At 41.4% G+C, this 25,447-nt stretch overlaps 1 protein-coding gene across 1 annotated transcript in view; it reads right to left on the bottom strand.

The window, feature by feature from the left end:
* PLPP3 (phospholipid phosphatase 3) overlaps nucleotides 1-24,946 on the bottom strand; it is an 85,476-nt gene extending 60,530 nt beyond the window's left edge. Inside the window, exon 1 of the mRNA XM_063138520.1 lies at nucleotides 24,236-24,946. Coding sequence (XP_062994590.1) covers nucleotides 24,236-24,374 — 139 coding nt within the window. The 5' untranslated portion in view covers nucleotides 24,375-24,946. The remainder of the gene's footprint in view (nucleotides 1-24,235) is intronic.
* Nucleotides 24,947-25,447: the final 501 nt, after the last annotated feature.

The raw sequence follows: 25,447 nt of genomic DNA, 5'->3' as shown, positions 1-25,447 counted from the left end.
CCTTTCCTTCTTAATTTTTGTGAACCGCCCAGAGAGCTTTGGCTATTGGGCGGTATAGAAATGTAATAAATAAATAAATAAATACATAAATAAAATCCATTCCTCACCCCTGCTTGAAAAGATGTAGCTGCTACATCTTTTTAAAGTTTAAAGACATAGCTAGCACCTTACACCCTTTTCCCCCTTAGTAAAAAGTAAGTGTTAAATTATATTCCTGTGGTGTGGGGATGAACAGATAGACAGAAAAAGTGGACTCTGAGAGCCCTAACAATTGCAAAGAAACTTACAATCCAAGCCTGGAAGTTATATACCCACCACCTATTACTCAGTGGACTGAAGATTTTACTGCTCTTGCTGCATTTGTCAATTTCTTCTGGATTCTTATTTATAAATACAGTCAGCTTATTTTCAGTGCCTGTTTACCCTACCCTGTGCCTGTTTGCATTCTCTTCCCCTCCTTATTGTTTTATTATGATTTTATTAGAATGTAAGCCTATGCGGCAGGGTCTTGCTATTTACTGTTTTACTCTGTTCAGCACCATGTACATTGATGGTGCTATATAAATAAATAATAATAATAATAATAATATGTATATCTGAAACAGAAGTATCAACCTTTTTTTTTAACCAATGGTATTGTGAAGTTATTGCAATTGGATATGCTTTTATTCCTGTCTTTGTTATGTTCTTGCTATTGGTGTTATTGTTTGCAGATGTCCCCCCACCACCACCCTTTTGTTTGGTTCTATTATAATTGCAAGCAAAAAAAAAAAAAAAGTGTGAGAGATGCAATCCAGTCCAGGTTAGCAACAAGGGGTTCTACTCTAGAGTCCGTGGTGTGTGTGTTGTTGTTTTTTGCATAGCCAAAAAAAAAAGTTCTATTGAAATGAATAGATGCTCTGGGGTTGCAATGATAACTGTAGGAATTGGGTGAGGAGGCTGATCCAGATCAGGAATGCATCGGGGCAAAGGGTTAAAGCCCTTTAGCCCCACACTAAGGTTCCGTTCTGGACCAAGTCCCTCCTACAACATTTACTTTTAAGCAAGGAAAAATGAGACATAGCTGCTAGCCACATCTTTAAAGTAATGTGTCGCTTGATCCTTAGTGAACCTACCAGGCTACTTGGCAAGTATCTATGAAGTGTTGAACAATCCAGGGGAAACAGGCCAGCTATCCACGCTCAACTTCCTTTTGGACTGCAGTTCCCAGCATCTCTAACCATTGGCCATGTGAAAAGGCTGATGGGAGTTGTAATCCAAAACACGTGGGGAAGGCAGCTCTAGATATACCGGCAGGCAGGTGCTGTCTTCAGTATTCTTGGCCACAGCAGAGTGCTTGCCATCTCCAGGTTCTCATGTCCAGAAATTCCCATCAAGACTGGCCCAGCTCAACCTGCACATCTCCCTGGATGGGCCTTTTCCCCCTAATACATCAGGCTGCTGTGAGAACTTCCAAGACCCTGTAATTAGGACTCCACTAGGTCAACTTTGTTATCTTTGCAAGGACAGAGTGTCAATTTTCCACAAGCCCTACAAACCAACTCACCAAGCTTTCCGCCTCAGGAAAAGTCAAACTGGACGCAAGCATGTGGCCACACAGTATTGTTCTTCTTCTGGGCATCTGTGGAAGCAGATCCCCAGCTGCACGGTAGTGAGATGGATACTGGAAACACTGCAGTGGCCTTCAAAATCATGGGAACCTGTCCAAACAGTGGGTGGCAGTGAACTGTAATAAAGTGTAGTTTGGGGACCCTGCTCAAGTCTGTGAAAATGTGGAAAGAAGGCTACAGTTTTGGCAAGATTAGTGGTCTAAATTTAACCCTAACACCAAATAAATACTATCTTCAGAAATATATATATATATATATATATATATATATATATAAATAAATAAAGAACAAACCTTTACAGGGCTTCAAGTTCTCTGTCAAATGCAAATATAATAGTTAAGCATCTGTATGTTTGTTCATTCTATTCATTTCTTAGGTTTTCCAATATTTTCGTTAACTATCCATATAAATAAATAAATAAAATAATACCTAAGCTTAAATCTACAAATATTCTTAATATTAATAAAGATTGTAGAAATATCTTACGCTGCATGTTTGTTGCACTCATAACACCCTCAAAATGACACACCCTTCCTTCTTTTCTCTTTTTATTTAAATAAACATTTCCGAGTGCTTGAAAAGAGGCAAGTCTTAACCAGTCATGAAAGCTTTTTGCTAAAATAAACTAACAAAACATGGGGAAATATAAAGTGGCATTTTATTGCTGGGATTTTTAGACAGCTGGAGTTTCCCCTCCTATTTGGAGTCACGCTAATTGCTCTAACTGGAATTGTTAAACTCATGTAATGTCAAGTATCACACTAAGGAAGAATTATGAAAACAGAAGTGCAAATATCTGAGAGATGGATGGGCAGACGGAATGTTTAATATTCTGCAAGCCATTTGGCTACAAATACAACACTTTTAAACAACAGGAACTAATTAACAATCAAAACAGAACTGAACTTATTCACGTAATCATTTACTACAATTACTCGCTACTCCTCAACACAATTGATTCTCCCACTTTCTGCAACCTGGATTCAATTTAGAGAAATGCATACATTTAAAAATTTAGTGATATTCAGTTTAGAGATGTGCATACAGGGGGCATGACCCAGGTCCATGGGAAACAATGCAATGGGATTTACTGTACAATCCTAAACATGTTCAGTGAGAAGGAAGTCCCACTGTGTTCAATGGAGCTTGCTTCCTAGCAATTGTCTTTAGGATTTCAGCCTGAGAGTAGACCAAATTAAGGCCCATTGATTTCAGTGGATGTTCATAACTAATGCTTGCTGGATTGCGCCCAGAATTCAATCCAACAACATTTCATGGAACAAACTGCAGCAAAGTTTTGAATACAGAAGGATCTGGACCAGAAAGGTGAAGAGAACTTAAACTGTAAAAGGAACAGAGAAAAATGACAAATCCTTAAAGCTGGCTTCCTATGTTTTCAAACAAAACGTGCTGTGCAGAGTACTCTTCTAGTTCACTGCATATATCCAATATATTTCTGCTCCTCTCCAAGAGCTCCGGATGCTTCTTCGACCTGAAACTGCTCTCAAGCAAAGCCAAACCTCAGCTTTGCCACTGAAAAGCTTCTTTGTTTGCCATCTTCTTCCAATTCAGCGTATCCTACGACTGAACCCTGCAGTACAGTATAATGCCCACAGGCCTTGGCAGCTGGAGGGTCTCCCAGCAGGTCTATGGTTCCCATAACAGCTTTCCAAGCTTCAATACTGGGACACATTTATTGTTAAAGAACTCTTTTCATTTTTTAAAAAAAAAGTAAAGAAAAGGTGGTGGTGGGGTATAAACTGAACAGGGGGAAGGGGGATATTTAAGAATGGCTTCAGATAATTACTATCAGAGATCTAAAGCAACCTGGTCCCCTCCTGATATTTTGTATTTCAACATGGCTAATGGTCAGGAATTCTGGAAGCTGCAGTCCCAAACATCTGGAGGGCCCCAGGTTGGGGAAGTCTGCTCTAAAGTCATTCCATCCTAGGTTAAACAATAAGGCAATCGGCTACCAGCACCATCTGTTTAAAATGCTCCATGAAGCTGGAAATAGTTTGTTTTGCTTCTTTATCACTGTAATATTTGGTAGGAGACATGTGTTTGACCCAAGCACTCCATACTGAACTCCTCGGATTCTCTGCTTCATTGTTTCTGAAGTAATTTTCTAGTTCATCTAGTTGCTTTCAAACCTGATGTGTGCTTCAGGGTTCAAAAGCCAAACACGTACAAACAAACCCAAATCTCTCATGATTTCCAAATATCACAAGAGTAAGTGTGTCATGTCTATTAACATGGGCCAAGAAACGGTCATACACATGAGATGTAATTTTCTTGTACAGGAAACTAAATATGCACATTAATTGAAGCCAACTAACTCAACATATGCTTTCAACTTGGGGCTTTGCTGAGTTGTATTTATGAGGTCTGCTTGTTTCCATATCAGATAGCTTCTCCCACTTGATCTGGCTACGGATGAAAAGGTGACAGTCAATTCCTTGCATATGAAAAGCCTCAAAACTGATTTTCCTGACGAAAACCACCAATCTGTCCTGAAAGGCTCAGGTTTTACCATCACAGACACCCAAACTACACTTTACCTTAGCTGGGTACTTCTGGCCATGAGCACAGGTATGTTTTTCACAAATTGCCACTGTGGGGGCCCCAGTCCAGACCACAGCATGGGGTATGGGGGGGCTTTAACCCTTTGCCCCCACTGTGGTCCTGATCTAGATTGCCCACATCCACACCAGCAATTTGCAGGGCAAAAAAAGGTACCATTGAAATGGACGGATTCTATTTTACCAATACACATTTGGACCCTAGGGTGGAGTAGTGGGCTTTAACCCTTCCTCCCTGCTGTGGTCTTGATCTAGATTGCTTGCTCTCTCTCTCTCTCTCTCTCACACACACACACACACACACACACTCACACACACACACACACGTGCAATCTGCACCATGCGAAAGGTGCTATTGAAGTGAATAAGTCCTTTTTTTGGCAATACCTATTATAGGTGTGGAGGGCGGGATTGCAATCCAGATTAGGAACCAAATGGGTGAGAGAGGATTAAAGCCCCCCCGCCCGCCCCCCCCCCCCCCCCGGTACCATGCACCTATCTGGGAGTGCATGAATAAGACCTTGACAACCCGGAGTTCCAGTGACCCATGTTGAGAACTGACATCAGGAAGAACCATTTCTATGGTATAGCTGGGTTCTGGCAGAATGTTTTTTTATAATAGGAGAGGCACTAGCATCATTTTTACTAAGTGCCAAAGATAAACAGTAGTTAAACACTAACATGAGTTTATAAATGTATCAGTCTATGGTCTAAGAAAATGTCAGGGGGTATCGCCCCACTCTGCCATTCAAACGATTTGAGTATCAAGGCAAGCTATGCATGAGCACCACACTGCCAGATGAGCTGAATCAGTTCACCAGAGCTCTCCTCCCCAGACATTTTCTGTTGCGCTAACATTTTCAGCTGTTGGAAAGCCACATGGGTCTGCTGATGGCACACACCTGTTCACCCAGCAAAGAATTCTGCCTTTGATTCTTCCTGCCTTTGATTTTTTGAACACCTACAGAGAATCAGGACCAGTTCCATCCAGTGAGAAAAGCATATCTACTGAAATCCAAATCAGATCCATGGTTTTAAACAACTTTGGTATCCACAGCCTACTCTCAATACTATTGCCGCTGGAGGCAAGTTTGCAAAGAGGTGAAGAAGCCTTAACACTGCAGTATCCAAAGAAGCAGGAATGTTGTGGTTCAGCATCACTAGACGTGATGTTAATGTGCATATTTTTCAAAAATGCAAACAACAGCTGGCGGATGGGTGGGGGACTGATAATTTTCAGGTTCACTAGGAAGGAGGGGAAATGTAACTCTTTCCTCCCCTTGCTGCAGTCTTGAGAAAAAATCCCTTCTCTGAAGTTGGTATTTGGTTTATGGGAGGGAATCCCCCTTTGGCTGTACTGGAAGGGGATTTCACACACAATCCCAATGCAAATAGTACCTTCGGAGGAGGGAGTAGCAGGAAAGGGAAGGGTTAAATTCCTGCTCCACACCTGCTGCGGTCTTGCTAATTATCAACCCCACCACGCCAATGGTATTCACATTTTTTAAAAAACTTGCACATTAAATGCAAAAACTCATTTAACATCACCTGTAGTTAGATCACCTTTAAAGGCCCAATCATACATACGCCAGAGAATTAGCTGAAGCCTATGGTGGCTGGTATATAGACTGCGCTATGTGAAGCCAGAAAAAAGAAAAGGTTGGCTTTTGAAATACATTCCCAGGAACATACAGAGCCAAGACTTCAGAAAGCTTCTTTGTAACCTTAAACGTGGAAGAATATTTCGCTCTCCCCTTAAATGGGCCTTCTCCAACACTCTCTTTGACTTTTCCATGGGTTTGTGTTTGTGAAAGATTCATGCCAAGTAAGTTTAAAAAAATGTCACAAAATTTGTCTTTGCAGGGAAAGGAGAATGAGGGGAACTGTGCTTTTTTAGAAGCTTGCTCACATGCTAATCTAACTCTGAATGGCATTTCAAAAAAGGCTCAGAAATACACAGACACCAAGGGAGTGCTTCACACAAAGGCTTTCCCCCAAGTAGGTATCAGCTCTGTGGAGGAGGGGAAAAAGCTGTACAAAAGTTATACACCAACCTCTCTCAACCTAGTGTCTTGAGATGTGTTGTACTACAACTCCCAGTATCCCCCAGCCAGCTTAGTTCAGGAAGGTTGATGCACCCAATCAGATCTAGGGTTTGCACAATCAGGGACGGAAAATAAGCCAATGTAGCTTATTTTCCCGCCAGTCACCGTCGCTGGGCGCGGTTTGTCGTGTTTTTTTCTTCTAGGGTTGTAGGGTAATTCTAAATTCTGGGTTGGTTTATAAACCTGCCCACCATGCACCCTCGCCAGGTTCAGACAACATGACAAACCGCACCCAGCAAGGGTATTTATGATACTGATATGTCGCATGACCGGAACAGGAAAATATGCTATGGTGACTTATTTCCCAATCTTGAGAACCCAGTCAGTGAATGAGTACCTGTAACAAAATAAGTATAACCATGCCCATTCTTCACACGTGATTCTTTACACCTATTGCAGGAAATTTTGTTCCCTATTCAGTGATTATAAACACATGGAGAAACAACCATTTATGACTTTTTTGGGGGGGAATAAATAAATCTAAATGCTGCTGTTAGTTGATTGATAGGGTGACCATATGGAAAGGAGGACACGTCTCCTGTATCTTTAACAGTTGTATAGAAAAAGGAATTTCAGCCATTGCCATTTGTATGCATGCCACACCTGGTGAAATTCCCTCTTCATCACAACAGTTAAAGTTGCAGGAGCCCTGCCCTCTTTTGTAGAGTGACCTCTTTTGTACAGTATCTGGTCAAGAGGGCAGGGCTCCTGCAGCTTTAACTGTTGTGATGAAGAGGGAATTTCACCAGGTGCGGCATGAATATAAATGACTTCTGGTGAAATTCCCTTTTCTATACAACTGTTAAAGATGCAGGAGCCCTGTTCTCCTTTCCATATGGTCATGCTAGCTAAGACTAGCAAGTAAAATTAAACATTTGGGGGGAGAGGAGCTATAGGGAGAAAAGCTCCAGCTGCCCCTATTAAAATTAGGACCCCACCCTCTTTCTATGCAATTGAACACAGATTAATATCTAATTGGGGCCTTCAGTCCCTGGTTGTTGGATTTCATGACACACTTATTAATGAGAAGATTAACCTGGTGTCTTTGGGGCCTTTCACCACCTGCTTGAAGAAGCATAATCATCATAATGAGACAAAGATGAACTTGTAAATTTCACCAGGTTTATTTCATTAGGCATTAGCTCTTCCACCATCTAAAGAGTGCTTGCTGTCTTTCTGATGGCAGAGAAAAAACTTCAGTAAAATCAAAGCTCGTAATTCATACAACCATAACGGCCTCAGGGATCTTAGTGTGAAACTAGGCCTTCCACCTGCTTCAGAATGTCTCCTGCCTCACTCAACCTATTAGCAACTAATTTATATAAATATAAAGCTCCTACCACTGGCAATATAGTCTATGCCTTAGAGAAAAATACCATTGCTATAATCAAACAGCAGGAGACACAACATATGCCAAGGATAGGCAGGTACCAGTTAGTTAAGTTACAGCCAATTAAATCTGTCAACAAATTCATGTCAATATGGAAGAACGAAACAAGGGAATACACCCATGTCCTAGGGGGATTCATATGTGATCCTAGGTAGGACAATTAGTGATACTCAATGTGATTAAGACCCAGCAGGACCTGGGATAACCTCCTCTTCTACCGTTCCCATTCTTTTCAAGCAGAATGGAGAGACGGGTAAGAATTATTATTATTATTATTATTATTATTATTATTATTATTATTATCAAATTAAGAATCAGAAGTGGAGAGAGATGTGCTGAGAAGAATGAATTTCTCATCAGGGGATCCAAGCAGTGCTGTTTCAATAAAAATTACCAGTTTACCAAACACTTCTTGGATTGTGCGGTTTTCCCCCCTCAGTGCTTTAGTCAAAACCATGGAGACGGAATCTCTTTTGCTAAGAAGATCTTAGCCTGGCGCTCTTGGCCAGTTTCCATGGATACCAGGGCTTATACAATGCCTACACTGGAAGCAATAGTGGGAAAGACCGCTAGCTCAGGCTTCTGTGCAAATTATGTGTAGCAGGACCTGACCTCTGCTAACAGCTGTAGAGGTGGGAGGGGGGGACGCAGGGAAAATGCCTCTCTACCTCCTCCACTCCTCGCAGGATGACTGGAACAGCTTTCAAAGAGCGGGGGAACACACATACTTCACGTTCCCTTCGTTTTCTGCTCTTTTGAATCAAATACTTAAGCAAATTCATTAAAAGGGGGAACCTACCACGATTATGTCTGAACTCTGAATAAGTCTATTATGAAAACCCTGAAGTGGGATTAATATGCACTTTACTCCAGCATAGCTGCAGGATATATTCCAAATAATTGCAATTTAGACCAGTTTGCAATAAAAGCATTTAGGGATTTGTGCAGTAAGAAGCATATTACAGGACAACAAATTACTAAAAGCACTACCCAAAAAGTCTTGTGTTCCACTACTATCTGCTTCCTCCCCAGCCTTCCTTCACTTTTTGAAGGCATAGTCCTATGCATGTTTAGACAGAAAAAACAGTCCTACACCCCCCAGAATCCCCCTGCCAGCCTGGAGCATACTGGAAATCGCAGGACTTTTTTTCCTGTCTAAACATGCATAGGATTGCACCCTTAGTCTACCAAGTTTTGCACAGATTACATCCAACAAAGTTTCCAAAATACAGGAGCTTCCAGTTTCCAGTGCTCTACACAGTCCTTTGCTCCTCCCCATGATTATTATTTTCTGCCCTACTTATTTTATTGCCCACTTTTCGACATCATCTCTTTTCAGACTCATCACTACTATTATTCTCTTCTGGAGTAATAGTACTTACTCCAAAAGAGAATAAGTAAGAGAAAAAATAAGAGTTCTAGGAAGCAGTAAAATAGTATTTACTGCTTCCTAGAACTTTACCAGAAAATGAGACTAATCTTGACGTATGGAATTCAGAATGAACATAATACAAACATTACATCATACCCTAATGACAGTGGCAGGATTCTTAAAATGCAGCAATAATCCCTTAATTTTAGAAGCACTTGATTAGTTTAGTAGCACGTCTTGTACAGGAACTTCCAACATCACGCCAGTGATTCCTTTGTCCAGTGTTGCTAAACCTTAACAGTAGAATGTTGCCTGTGGGCATTGATAATGGGAAGGGAAGAAAACCTGAACAGTTCCAAGACAATTCCATTCATTGAGAAAGTCCTCTTGCTAACCAAATACAATGCAAGATGAATTCACCTACAATGTCCAGCCCATTGTTCAGCAATTTGAATTACAATCAGCTCACCCAACAAAATCAAGAACAAATAAAGTTAAACATGTCCATGGTGGGTCAGATCCATCGTCCATAAAGCTCATCATTCTTCTGTTGACATAAGTCTAAAGGACGCATGTTTAGCATGGAGAAGAGAAGATTGAGGGGAGACATGATAGCACTCTTCAAATAGTTGAAAGGTTGTCACACAGAGGAGGGCCAGGATCTCTTCACGATCAACCCAGAGAATAATGGGCTCAAGTTATAGGAAGCCAGATTCCGGCTGGACATTAGGAAAAACTTCCTGACTGTTAGAGCAGTATGACAATGGAATCAGCTACCTAGGGAGGTTGTGGGCTCTCCCACACTAGAGGCCTTCAAGAGGCAGCTGGACAACCATCTGTCAGGTATGCTTTAAGGTGGATTCCTGCATTGAGCAGGGGGTTGGACTCGATGGCCTTGTAGGCCCCTTCCAACTCTAATATTCTATGATTCTATGAGGTTTGGAAACAGGGCATCATCATCATATACATTTCCTAGTTGTTAACCTCCAGCATCTGGTAATCAAAGCCCCCGAAACTGAAAGGTTCCTGGAAATTGTGTGTTGAGCTATCGTAGTTTGCTTCTACTGACAGACCTAATATCAAGACAAATAATTTTTAAAGCACCCTGGATAACATAAGAAGTGATGTTTTATGGTGCTCAAGACTGAGAAAGGAACTGACAAATCTGACCTCTTCTCGTTTGCTTTCTTTCTAACTGCACGTTGTCATTAGCGATTCTGTTCTTAACCACAGGCGCAAGACCACCAACCAAATCCATATAAAGCTGCCTGGACTCTCCGTTTTGTCACCTGTCTTTCCCCCCAAAGCGACGACAACTCCGTGTGATTTTCAAAAGCTGCTTCTGCCGATTGGAGACCTTATACTTGTAACTAGTTGAAAATCACCCACCAATCAAGTGAAAGCTATACCTTTCCAATATCCTTTGACAGCTGTCAAAACAAAAGCCTCGTACACAGAAGCCTGATTTAGGGGCTTAGTTTCCCACCAGCAAAAGAATCTACACATTGTGGGAATGTATAAACTCCGGTATGCTGAAAGCTGCAAGATAGGCGAGGGCTTAAAACAACAACACGGAATGGAATCAAAGCTTGTTTGAAATGGAATCAAAGCATGGGGCACCTCTGCTACTGAAGCCTTCAGGCGCTGATCCCAATTCACCAGGTCAGTTTCAACCACAGAGAAATTGCAGGACCCTTCCCAAAAGGTTCAGGTAGCTACATAAGGAGCATACTTAATGAGACAAGGTATCAGCTTCAAATCTGGAACTTTATGCAAATAGGGTTGCCTTCGTGTTGCTTTAAAGAACCTGGGATAAAAGGATATGAAAGCATCCTTCCCAGTGTTGCCAAGGTCCATTCTCCTCCCAAAAAATGGAAATCTGGATTACTGGGTAAATAGTTATCGTTCTCATATAATGACTTCCGGCATCGGAGATACTAAAGCAACTGAACAAACTTTATTTGCTATTGGAGCTGGTAGCTCTATTGGTTTGACATAGAATTAGATTCAAAGCGGGAAATGTAACAAAGAGTTAAGCTGGATGATCCAGGGTTAAACCTTGCCTCATCTGTATATTCCGAGAGCACCCAAACACAGCTGCCTCTTAACTCCTGCTTCCAACCTTTACACACGGAAAAGTTAATAACAACAGGTAGCCCGTAGGGATGTTATTAGGATTAATTATAAGGCTGTGATTTCAAATCACACATACAAATACTCCACAACCTTGCATCCCGGGTGAGTCTTGGAGCACGGGACCACGTATATTTTGCACTTCCACTGTCTCTGGTCCAAAATTTGGCCTGCATACATCTGAGGCTCTGAGGAGAAGCGGATCTTCCTCAAAGCAAGCCAGAAGGAAGTGAGCTGGTCCCAAAGATCTGGACCATTTTGGAGTTTCATCAGGGAAGCTGCCAAAGCCCTGATGCAAGTATTTGGAGACAGCACTGTCTCCACAGACTTGAAGAGGGGGAAGTAAGGCTGCATCTGTGAAAACAGCTGATGTAGGCGGAAAGTTCATCCCCTGCCAAAGAGCCTTAAGGTAACAAGATCCTTACTGCAGGTAATGTCTCCCCACCTGTGAGTGTTAGGAGATGCAGCGTTTCTCCCCCCCCCCCCCTTTTATAGCTGCCCCGATGCTTCAGAAAACCCAAAGTGATGCTTTGTTTTGGTCACAAGGATGATCAGCTACTGCCCAAAACTAAGGCAAATCAGCCTCCTATTTGAAGCACCAAATCTGATTTTGAGTAAAAAATAATAATAATATCGATGTCCTACTTTTAATAGAATACAGATTGAAACAAACTCATTTTAAGATACGTTTAAAATTTTAAAATAACTAATGAATATGGGGCCATACGTACTTCTTTGAGAGAGTGTTCCAAAAATGTGGGGCCAATAGTGAAAAGGCCATGTCTCTACATGCATCTTGATGATGTTAGGCCTATGAGCAAGGCCTCAGTGGCTGATTAGAGGCCCAAGCAGACTCGTGTGGGTGCAAGTGGTCCATGAAATAACCTGGTACCAAAGTTTTAAAGATCAAAACTAGCAACTTTAAATTGAGCCCAGAAAGGCAGCCAATACTACTGATAAGAGTATCTGTGTTGTATGCTCTGAAAGCCTGCTTCCAAGTATCCTAGTTGCTGCATTCTGTACCAGTTCAAGTTTCCACATCATCTTTATCAGCAGCCCCAAATTACAGAAGTCCGGTCCCAATGTAACAAAGGCATGGGTAACTAAGGAAAGAGGAACTTTCTATAGGCGGGGAACCAATGGTGAAAGGCAGTCCTGGCACCGATGCCACCTGCACTTCCATAAAGAGCACTGAGTCCAGGAGAACCCTACTAAACTGTGAATCCTCCATCCAGATCAGCAGACTTCCCAGCCCACAGTACTTTCATCTTATCTGGATTAAGCTTTAGATCACTTGCCCTCATCCAACTCCAAACCCGACTCCAGTTATCTATTCAGGGTTTCTACAGCCTGCCTGATAATAACAGGTGGAAAAGAGAAATACCGTAGAAGAGCTTAATGTCTTCTGCAAACTGATGATGCTTTAGCCCAAATCTCCACATGACTTCCTCCAGTAGTTTCACATAGATATTAGAAAGCATGGGAGAGAAGATCGTACCTTGAGGCACCCCAAAGGCCAATGGCCATGAGGGGAAACAGTCACCCTTGAGTCCATCCTTGAGTCCATCCTTCCAGAACCATTGTGACACCTTGTCTCCCAGTCCCAGTCTGAAGAGGTGGCCTGGAAGGATCCGATGACCTGTAGCAGCCTTCCCTAACTTGGTTCCATCCAGATGTTTTGAACCACAACTCCCATCATCCCTGACTATTGGCCATGCTGGCTGGGGTTGAAGGGAGTTGTAGTCCAAACATTTGGAGGGTACCAAGTTGGAGAAATCTGGTCTATGGTATCAAAAGCTGCTGGAAGGTCCAACACCATGGTCTACACTTTACAGCAAAGGTGTAAAGCACCTTTTTCAGCCCACAGGCCAAAGTGCAAAGTGGGGAAGGTCTCTGAGAATGTGAGATCTCACTTATGTTCCATCCATGGGGGGGGGGGGGAATGTGATGATTAAGCATACTCAGAAATGAGAAGGACAAGGCTTCTGCATGTCTACTCACTCAGCAGCACTTTCCCAGATAGCAAGCCTCTGTAGGTCTACTCACAAGAAAGAAGGTCTCTTACCTGCAAAATGCACAGCCCAAAACAGCTCAATTCTTTGCTGGATATTTAAAGATTAATTGCCTTTAACTGCCCTCTTAAATCCCATCAGTGACAGGAGATAACAGCAAAAGACGTTTGTGGGACTTAATGAGGAACTCCAGGGTTCCTCATTAACCTCTACAGCAATGTCTCCTTAGCCTGTGCCACTTTTGTTGTTCAGCTGACAATGCAAGTGACACTTTTGCCTATGCACATCCCCCCCCCCCCCCCCCCCCCCCCCGAATTCCTGCCTTCCCTTGCTCTCAGGGCTCCAGTGGGGCTAAGTCTGGGGCTGCCTCCTTTTCACCAACAGGAGCAGGTGACAATGATGGTGAGTGCAGATAAGAGGCATACAAAATTTGACAGGTGTTAATTACCAACAGGTAGAGCTAGACATTCAGCAATCAGCATCCACACCTCTCTCTCTCTCTCTCTCCTGTGCCCTGAAGTCTCTCCTGTGTTTGAGAAGCAGATGCCTGCTTCTTGGCTCACTGTGCCATGCATCTTCACTCTTAATGCAGTGGGTGTCACAGCAGCGTAAATGGCAAATTAATTCTCCCCAACCTTTTTGGATCTATGAATACATTTGAGAATTTCAGAAACTGCTGTGGGCACTTCAAAATGCCTTTTCAGTGGATCACTGCTCTGGCATCCACCTGTCACGTCTATGGATATTAAGCTGCGACTTTTCAACAAAAACATTTGTTTTGTGTCTATTGGACACCGCAATGACTCTCTAACAAGGCTTTGTCTATTTTTCTATTTGCTGGCCAAATTAAAATGCTTTTTTTAAACATATGTTTTGGCTATGTCCAGCAGTTGCTTCTTTTGGGGAAGAAGTCATTACACAGATACATTTTGTACTGGAACAGTCTTTAATATTCACTGATGTACACACTCTTTTAAATTATTTTCCTGCTTCATGGAAAGTAACAAATGATCAGTGTAAACGGACTCTCTGTGCCCTTTTGACAGCTACAAGATTGATAGTACAACATTGGAAGGATAAACACTCACCTTCTATAATATAATGAATTGAGGACCTTACAATACTTTCAATATTTGAATGGGTGGCAAATAGATACCATCTTGGGTCCACTTTTTTAAAAGCCTATGTATAATTGCTAGAAAGTTGTATGCTTTTCATACATATTCATGTACTTTTTTTAAAAAATGGATTTTTTAAAAAACTTATTTTTAAAAAGTTTTTGCGCGTGTCCACAGGCAAGCTGGTGACACCTTTTTGGGAACCATTAGAGTTGGCCTACTCCTTCCAAAGCAATTATTTAAGTGAGATCTGGATGTAGTCACTGGTGTGTTTCAGGGAGGGAACCACAGCTCAGTGATATAATGCATACTCTGCATATAGAAGTTCTCAGATGCACAACACACACATATATACACAGACACACACACTGAAATCTCTGATTAAAGCTGCACCACTAGCAAAGATCTCAGGCTTGATACTTGAGAAAGCTGCTGCTGGTCAGCGTACACTAGTCTTCCCCAACCTGATGCCCTCCAAATTTTTGGATCTCAACTCCCATCAGCCCCAGCCAGCATGGCCAACCATCAGGAATGCTGGGAGTTGTACGCCAATGCATCTGGATGGCAGCAGATTAGGGAATACTGGAGTAGACACTATAGAGGTAGATGGACTGAAGATCTGACTTAATATAAGGCATCTGTCTTATGGCAGCCCCCTGCAACCTGGTAGTGGACTAACCTGATGGTGGACTACAACTCCCAACATTTGAGGATGACTGACGTTGAAGCTTAACACATCTGGAGGGCACCCAGTTGGGGAAGGTTGTCTTGCAGTGAGACAAGATTAGTGATGGAATATAAAAGAGGCATAATGAATATGTTCCAGGCTTGACTATGAAAAATAGGTAAACTTGTTTTATATTAACAGAACAATGGATTTATAGTGTGATAGAAAGAAAGCTAGATGACTGAGCTATTGATTTAATAATACTTAATTCCAAGTTAGAATACTTAGGATTGCAGCCTTAATTGTTTCATTTTGGAAGTATCAAATGAGTTCAGGATACAGAAATGAGAAGGCTGCTCAGTTTATCTTATTTTAAAACAACACCCATTATTTTAGAACTCCCCCCAGGAAACATAAGGAGTACCTTTTATACTAATCACCACACTAGGATGCGGTTTACTTTTCTGATAGAATCCATTCATAGTCACATCACTAGAGTTTATACAAGGTGGAGAGATAGCAAACACATTATCAACTCATCACCTCCTGCTTGGCCACTTTGAGAAGTTGGCTGATGCAATAATAAAGAGCCTCAATAGCTTAACCTGGATGGTAATTATGACATAAAAATATGAACTTGCTCCCACTTGGCAGTCCAAATCGTGTCTTCCAGAAATGAGCAAATATTGATAGTATTTCAGCAAACATTAGACACATCCAAGCATTTTATGAATAAGAGTTGAAGGATGTCTAATGTATCTAAAGCCACTCAAGATTACTATCTCCAAAACCACTCAGGACACAAATAAAATGAAAGACAGCGGAAAGAATAAAGTTTAACCTAGTCAACCCTGAGATGGACCACACCTCCAACATGACTTCTAATCAGGATCTAAATCTTAATATTCTCCCAAGGATGCAGTTTAAATATAAATGGGTAAATAGATCACATGATCGGCAAGTTCTGTTTAAAGGATAATCCTGGTAGGAAACAAAGGCCATTCAACCTGTAAGCAATACAAAATCAAAGAATACCATGCTTGGCAGAGATGACCGCAATCCCCATCATTCTTAATCCAAATCCCATCTTTGTTACTAAAGGTGCAATCCTATACTCACTTAACATGGAGCAAGTCCCACTGAATTTATTCCAAATTGACATATATAAGATTGCGTGGCTAATTGCCTGCAGCTCTTGCTCCATTAAGATAAACAGTTTTATTAAAGATTGGGAGAATATGAGAAGAAACGCAACTATTCACACTGGATGGAAGGGGGAATTTAGACTACTTACACTTTTTTTTGCTAAATACTAATTATCCCTATTTCTTTCTGACATCCAATCATAAGAAATACAAGAGGCCATTTTTCCTGCAGTTAGCTGGCTCCAGGTCGTCTATAAAAAACAATAGTCCAACACAGCTTTTGTTTTTATAACCATTCTTTTTCATTTTCTGCATCTGTGAAGAATAAAATGGAACATTCAGGTGGTTTCATGACACAGAAAAGGAATTATTGCTAAAATGGCGAGGGTAAGAAAAATGATTATTTATCAGTGGAAATTCCCCTGAGTTCAATGCGTATAGGATTCTGAGTAGACATGTACAGGATTGGCTGAATATAAATAATTACAGCAGAATCTAGTATCTCCAAATAGTCACTATCATAAAATAAACCATGTGGGTTCTACCACCTTGAAAGCAAAATGTGTTCTGGTGAAGTAATAAGAGAAGAACAGATTGAATCTTCAAAGCATTTTACCATCTTTACCTCATTTGCCCTCCCAACATTATTGTGCCTGCTTCAGAGATTGAAGGGAGAGGGCTGATAAATAGCAACTTACCCAAGACCACTCAAACTATGACTCAGCTAGAATATCAATGTTCTTTCCCCACTGTCCACTAAACCTAACCAAAACTCTTTGAAAGTGACATGTTGTCTTCTCCAAGAGTCTCACATTTTCTTTAGCATTTGTTGATAAAAAGCTAATACATTTTAACATGGTGTTTTAAATTTGTAATTTTGCATTGCTGCTGTTTTTATCTGGTTGAGCTTTTATATTGTATTTTATATTATAGTTTTATACTGTTGTTTTATACTTTGAATGGTTTTAATTTTTGTGAACCGCCCAGAGAGCTCCGGCTATTGGGTGGTATAGAAATGTAATAAATAAATAAATAAATAAATAAAAAAGTGAAAAAGGCAAGGTTTCTCCAGATGTGCAACCTGGACAAAGGAATTCCACTTCTGCAAACCAGTTCCCCCATAAATTTTGTCCTTAACATGTAGGTGAGGCTGCAAACCTATATACCTCATGGCTATATGCTACCTCCAGGATCAGAGGTGATATGCCTACGTGGTCTTGGGCAGTACACCAAACTACAACAGTTGTTGAGAAACATGGGCTGGGCTGATAGTGAACTCATGTCCTACTTGTGGAGTTCCCATTGGGAAGCTGTGTGAACAGAACGCTGGTCTAGATGGACCCTTGGTCTGCTCTAGCACAGCTCTTATGTTCTTATGTTGTTACCAGGTTGGCAAGCTGGTGCCCTTCAGATGTTTTGGACTACAAACTCCTATAATTTGACCATTGACCTGAGGCTTAGGAGAGTTATAGTCCGAAACATCTGGACAATACCAGGTTGTCTGTCTCACATTTACTTGGAAGGAAGTCCACTGAATTCAATGAGATGTACTTCTGAGTAATGCATAGGGTTACATTGTTAATCACAGAATAATTGTAGGCCACACAGAAAATTCATCTCTGTGAAGACTTTCAAATTATATAACTGCTACTTAACATTATACCATTTATACATTTCTGCATGACTAAGTGAGTTACTCTCACTTTCTTTTCTTTGTTTGTTTTTATTGTTGCACTGTTTTCTAATCCATCCTCCAACTGTCTTTTCCACAGGAATATGGCCTGCAATAATATGCACTAAAGGAGATAAAACCATTATCTTATTAACAGTCTATGGGTAAAATCCTACATGACTAACTTAAACCCCATTCATATCAACAGGTCTATTCTAAGTGAGGCTTATATTGGATTTTACCCCATATGTTTCATTGCTTTTAAAATATTGTCCTCTTTTTATTTTTAATGGCCCATATTAGCAAGGGAGTTCCCTTAGTGGGACAGCTTATGGTTTATAAATAATTTAAATAAAAAAGAACTAGCATGCCTTTACATTAAAGTTAGAGGGGAAATTACAGTGACAACGCTCCTACAACTGTGCTACCAATGAAAGGCCAACTCCGCGTAGCTTATGCAGGTCTAAGATAGGTAAGACTACATATATTCTGCATTTCCTGATACAGTCATTCCAATGAATGAAGAAATGCAGTCAGACATCCAATGCAAGGCAGCCATGCAGCGCTGGGACGATGCTCAAGTGGTCACTTTAGTGTCAACAGCATGCTCACAGGAAATGTAATTCATTTGCACTTTTTACAGTCACATGTATCATTGCCACTTCAAATACCACTACTTTCTTTTACGGCTTATTCATGTCTATTCAGAAAGAAGTTCCTATGCAATGGGACCACATCCAAAGTAAATGTGCCTAAAATTGCAGTTGTAGACTGCAATACTGTACATACTTCCCTGGGATTAAGGCCCATAGCACTCATGAATAGGATTGGGCCATACAAATTCAATCCTATGAATATTTATTTGGAAGTATGTCCCACAAAAATCAATGGGATTTCTTAGTGAACATTGTTGGGTTAATCATAGAATCATAGAATAGCAGAATTGGAAGGGGCCTACAAGGCCATCGAGTCCAACCCCCTGCTCAATGCAGGAATCCACCCTAAAACATCCCTGACAGATGGCAGTCCAGCTGCCTCTTGAATGCCTCTAGTGTGGGAGAGCCCACAACCTCCCTAGGTAACTGATTCCATTGTCGTACTGCTCTAACAGTCAGGAAGTTTTTCCTGATGTCCAGCTGGAATCTGGTTTCCTTTAACTTGAGCCTGTTATTCCGTGTCCTGCACTCTGGGAGGATCGAGAAGAGATCCTGGCCCTCCTCTGTGTGACAACCTTTGAAGTATTTGAAGAATGCTATCATGTCTCCCCTCAATCTTCTCTTCTCCTGGCTAAACATGCCCAGTTCTTTCAGTCTCTCTTCATAGGGCTTTGTTTCCAGACCCCTGATCATCCTGGTTGTCCTCCTCTGAACATGCTCCAGCTTGTCTGCATCCTTCTTGAATTGTGGAGCCCAGAACTGGACACAATACTCTAGATGAGGCCTAACCAGGGACGAATAGAGAGGAACCAGTACCTCACGTGATTTGGAAGCTATACTTCTATTAATGTAGCCCAAAGTAGCATTTGCCTTTCTTGCAGCCATATCGCATTATTGGGTCATATTCAGCTTGTGATCTACAACAATTCCAAGATCCTTCTCATTTGTAGTATTGCTGGGACAAGTATCCCCCATCTTGTAACTGTGCATTTGGTTTCTATTTCCTAAACGTAGCACTTGGCATTTATCCCGATTAAATTTATCCCCATTAAAGCTGTGATTCTTTCATTCAGTTTCAACACACGACATTGACCAGCTCCCATCAACCCCAACAGACCTGGCCACCGCTCAGGAATGCTGAGCGATATAGACCAAAATATCTGGAGGACACTAGGTTGGAGAAGGCTGCCACTGCCTATACGCTTGTAGTCTTTCAAATATCTGGCAAGTGATCACTACAGCCAACACACATTGCAACCCTATACATGTCTACAAAGAAGTAAGACCCAATGTGTTCAATGGAGCTTATTCCCTACTAAGGGCACAATCCTATTCATGTTCAGAAAGAAAAAAATCCTTCAATTCCCAGGATTCCCCAGCCAGCTGGCTGAGGAATGCTGGGAGTTGTAGGACTTCTTCTATCTGAACATGAATAGGATTGTGCCCTAAGTGTTATTAGGATTGCAGCTTCAGACGGGAATTGCCTCAAATGCTGATGAAGGTATGATATCTACCCAGGGATTTAATCTTCTGTTTAGACATGTGAAGTAAGGCAAAGTGATGGCATGTTTCTACCTATCAGTTTTATGCAGCGTGTATAAAATAGTTCATTTCTTCCAAATCCTTGAGAAATAAACTTTTTAAATAGGCCCATATTCGTGTGGGATTATAAATACAAAACCTATTCTGCCTAATATATTACTGCATGATAATAGAGACCAGATGAACAATAAACTCTACAAAGATTAAACCAAACTGACAGTATGAAGAAAAATGTGCTGAAAGCTGAAACAATCAGTTTAAAGATGTGGTGTCAGGATTATTAAAATCACATGCTGTTGTGTTGTTCATTTTTTCATGGAAGCAAGCTGATTGGTCCTCCCCGTGTATTGCCAAAAAATGCTTTTAACATTACCTATCTTTATTTTAAACTTCTTCCTTTTTTTCTTTTCTTTTTGCAACTACTAGCTTCTTCAGAATGTTAGGCAATATTAGATAGACTGTTTGCAATTCTGTAGTTTTGTTAAAATGTTGACCTCTGCTAGTTGTACATACAGCAATAATTTTCTATTCCAGCTGGGTAGCTGTGTTAGACTGCAGTAGCAGAAAGGCAAAATGTGGTACATTACTGTAACAACTGTTGGTTCATTGTTCCCGGACCATTGTGCCAATGTGCCAAGCAACTGCTTTCTTTAAAGTGAAGGGGAAGCTGCCCTGCCTTGTTTTACATGAGTGTAAGGCTGCAATGCTACACACTTACCTAGGAGTAAGTCCAATTGAACTCAGTGTGGCTTACTTCAGAGTAGACAAGCACAGATTGTAAAACTCATAGCCAAATCCCCTGCAAGTTTACTCATAAGTAAACAAAGTAAAGTAAATAAAGCCAAGAGATTTCAATGGAAGAAACAGAACACAAATGGGATTAATGAAGCACTAAAAAATTTAATAGCCACTTGAATATTTCTAGTAGTCAAGAGATGTGTTGTCATTCTTAGTTCCCATCTTAATTTGATTTTTCTGTATTTGTGTGTGTGTTTACATACCTGGCACTTAACACCTCATGCCACAACTAGTTAACCTCTAACATGTCACACTGTTATCTCATTGAAACATCTCATTACAACAGTACAAAGCACCGCTATGTCTTTAGTTCATGCAAAAGAGAGGATAAATACAGGGATCAGTTACATGTTTCATTTCTGTTACTGGACTATAGCGCATCCCTACTATCTATCTCAGCTGTTTCCTGGGCACATACTTGTGATGTTCAACTGCTTTGCTTTATTGATTCTATGCATGGGTTCTTGTTCTATTTTTTTGTTTTTTTAAAGTTCCAAAAATTAGTAAGCATTGTTTACAATGCACAGCTGGTATAACCAAAGCACAGTGGGGTTAGGTTACTTTACAAATCAGCTGTACTTTTCAAATAGGATTGGAACTCAGGCCCTGATGATTTACACCTTCTCCACTAGACAACAGTGCCCCCTATACTCAGTTTACAGTTATATTCCTTTTCTTCTTGCAATTTGCCCTATAACATGTCATTTTCATTAAGGTGGTGATGGTGGGGAATCCAGACATTGAACTCAATTGTTTTGACTTTAAGCACTACTTGGAACACAGATTTTGTTCACCCGTTTACCCTCTGAGGAGATTGCTCAATCTATCCCTGCTGGTTGAACTTAATAAACAAAGTGCTCCAAAAAGTTATCATTTTTATTTGACAGGTACCTAGTTGAATATAATCCCCACCACCAGCATGCGCAGACACACACACACACACACACACGGCATCTACTGAAGATAATGACAAAACACCAACTAATTCAAACTGGACTAGTGTGACTGTGTAAACCTATAAGGAGGACATATATTCAAAAACTCTTGCAATTGCTGGAGTGATGGGGACAGTGACAGATACTGATTTGCTTACCAAACATATTGGATTTCTGCTTAAGAGGAATAAGCATCAAACATGGGTATCTTTTAGAGATGTTAGTTCTTGCCTAAGTGTTGATCATCATCATACAAGACATAACAGAGTGATGAAAGAGCATTCCCATTTCATAGAATAAAGTTGTACACATAGCAGTGTTATAACTTTGCAGTATTCCTGTTTCCACTGGAGTGCTTTCGCTGTTCTCTCTCTCTCTCTCTCTCTCACACACACACACAGAGTTATAATATACATATCAAATTATGCAAATTGGACAGCAGGAAGCAAATTACACATCTCAACAAAGGCCAGATTCTACATATTCCAATTTGTACAAGTTGGGGCTCCCTCCTACAGTCTCCTAATGCTCCACGACTAAGTCGTTTCTCAGATAACATTTTTAAGATTACTGAAAAATGTGGAGTGTCGCTGGGTCCTTAAAAACACTTGTATCATAAAGGTTCACTTATCAGAAAGCCAAGATTGGCGGCTGCTGCTCCCTGTAGAGTACAGTAAAGCTGGGTTTGGTGCTGTGCAATGTGTGTAATAGTCCTTTTCCTGATTCTATAAAGTGCAGTTCTGTATTGCATCTTTGCTATCAAGAGATAAAGGGTGCCATGTAGGAGCAGTGGCAACTTTTTTTGTAAGGTTCTTTGGAGCATGGGTAGTCTTAGGATAGAGAAGCAACTTTCTATCCTGGTGGTTTGCAGTGTTCTTAAAGGAGACAGATGATTATCAGGAAACAGACAGGATTTCCAGACATCTCTTAATGTCTTCATTGTGTTAAGTTGATTCATCCTCCGGCATTACAATCTCTGTCCAAATGTATGTATACCCACCACCTTCTTGGAACACTATGCATCTGATTAGGTGGGTTGTTGTCCATGAAAGTGCATGTCCCTTTAAGCTAGTTTAGGACTGTCACCTTTCGAAATATCTTCTGGCAAGGTTCCTGTGCTGTTAACAGTGAGTGGTAGTCAGAAATTTCAAAGACGAAGCCTTTTCAGGCATGGAGGTCTGATGATGCAGGCTCACCTGTTGAATTTCTGCCTGCCAGACAGCTCTTTTAAGGCATAGGAACTCAGCCAAGGGAAATAATAATAATAATAATAATAATAATAATAATAATAATAATAATAATAATAATAATAATAATAATAATAATAGAAATCAATAAGCAATCTTTATTTTACAGGGATATCCCTGACGTTAAAGTACTTAACACAACATCCCCTTCCCTGGAAAGCCACAAGACAAAATTCCAAGCCTATCAACTACACACACTTTTAGCACTGACAGATCAGTTTTTTCTGTGTATTTGTGTGTGCACCAAAGAAGAGTCTACAGCCAAACTCTCCTTCCTCTCGCTCTCATTTTCTTTTAACAGCTTGTTTTTTTTTATCCTTGAACTGCCATTCGAAAACGTTAAACCTTTCAGCAGCAAAATGCTTTGAGAAAAACTATGCAGTGTTTCTGCAAGTCCTAACCGAAATCTTTTCTTGAGGTTGCTGCAATCTGTCCTCCCCTCCAGCTTTTTAAAAGGCACGGAAAACACTCCCTCGCTTGCCTTCCCACTAAACAAAACCTTCCAGAGGCCACTTTTGGATACCTATTCTTTAAACACGCTTCGTATTCCAGGCTGCCCCTAAAGTGCAGCCGGAATGGGAGATGCTTTGTTTCCGCATGAGGCTCAAACACAGGGTTAGAACATCCATTTTATTTGGACTGGCACCAGGGCTGCTCCTGGTTTCCATGCGTTTCTGTGGTTTCGCTGGGTGCTTTCCTAGAGTAAAACCAAACCCTATGAATGGTAAGCCCTACTTCTTGGCTGCTCTTCTGTGTGTGCATTTTGTATACATGTACACAGTCTACGTTCTTACTTGAGAAGTCCTTTGCAAATCAGTACAGAGCAACAGAATCTCCACACACCACCAGCACGTTACTTTTTGACATAATCTAAGACCTCCCCCCCCCCCTCCCCCCACGCCGGACACAAGAAAACAGAATAAGGCAAAACGCTTGGAACAGCTATCCCGGGACATCTTGAAATACTCTTGCAAATCACTCTCGCCAAACAGATCGGCTCCAGAAGTTGCTCTGTGGCTCAGTCGCAAAGATTGAGGAGAAAGAAAGGAGAGAGCAAGCAGAATATCTAAGAGTGGAAAGAGGAGAAGATTGGTTAGTTTTCGCAGAGTGAGACCGGAGGAGGAAAGTTTGTGGAACGCCGAAGCTGGGTTTTTTTGTGGGGGTGGGGTGGGGGGGTTCGTTTTAAAAGGTATCCGAAGAAAGTGAATTAATAGCAGGGAGGAGGAGGAGTCGCTCGGTTTCAAATCTCACCCATGAAGAGGCAGAAGAGGTCGAGGCAAATCAGTAAAGCTTTCTTGCTGGGGCTTTTGCTCGGGTTGTTGTTCAAGGCAGGGCTGCCTCCGTTCTTGCTCTCCGGAGCGATCGCCTTGTCGTACTTGTAATTCTGCATGGTTTGCTGCGGGGAATCGCCCTTCCAAACGCAAACGTATTTTTCTTGCTCGTCGGTGGCAAGCAAAAAAGAGGAGGAAAATCCAGGCGATAGACCGGTGCTCAGGTCGGGATCTTCGCTTGCAGGAAGGAGGAGGAGGAGGAGAATTTGGAGGAAGGGGGGTGGTTGTTTAGCAGGCTTTTGTTGTTTGGGCAAACTTGCCGCGCGGGCCCTTTGGGAGTTTGCAGGAGGTGGCGGAGGGTTGCTTTCTTTTAATTTTCTCGCAGAGGAGAAAGCGAGTGATCGCTCCCCCGCCCGCCCCTTGATTGTTTCCAAGTCCTTCTCGAAAAGTTTCTCTCTTTAATAATAGTGATTGGGAGCGGGGGGGAGTTGGAAAAGTTTTGCTCAGCGTGATCGGGAAGTCGACCAATCCCGGCTGACCCTGGGAGTTTAGCTTACTGCTCCTCGGCAAGCCAGCCAGCTCCTGGCTAATGAATGGGAAGGAAGATCGTGCAAAGTAGCTTTCCCGCAGCCGCGTGAAAAACCCAAAGCCTCGGCCTGGAAGCTGCTGCTGCTGTTGCTGCCGCCGTCACCCCCGATGCTCTGTGATGGAGCTGTTTGGTTTCTGCACTTTTATTTCCTCCCCCTTTTCCACCCCTCTTGCTCTTATCCAAGTACCACCCTCTTCCTGAAACTGACATATACATATGATAATTAACCCCACATTTTTTCTCTCCAAATAGGATCAAAAAAGAGACCAAACTCAGAAGGAGAGAACCCCTGGCGGTCGAAACAGTAACCGCACCTCATCAAACTTTGTTCAAGGGGAGAGAAGCCCTCCACCTTCCTCCCCCCCCCACCCCCACCCCAATTCCTGACTTGGTTGGTAGCAAACTTTTGTTTGTTTATTAAAAATATACATTTCAATATCGTTTCTCCACCCACCGGTGCCATAAAAAAGGACATATAATTTAAAACAATACAGTGGAATCCAATCAGGACAGAATAAAAGCAGAAACGAAATATTCTTTAAAACAAGCCAGAAGAATATTAAAAATCGATCAAAAGGCAATGGCTTAAACATCAACTTTGTT

Source organism: Elgaria multicarinata, chromosome 1, assembly GCF_023053635.1.
Source record: "Elgaria multicarinata webbii isolate HBS135686 ecotype San Diego chromosome 1, rElgMul1.1.pri, whole genome shotgun sequence".
Lineage (NCBI taxonomy): Eukaryota > Metazoa > Chordata > Lepidosauria > Squamata > Anguidae > Elgaria > Elgaria multicarinata.
The sequence above is the reverse complement of the archived record's forward strand: the minus strand, read 5'-3'. Positions and strand labels throughout refer to the sequence as shown.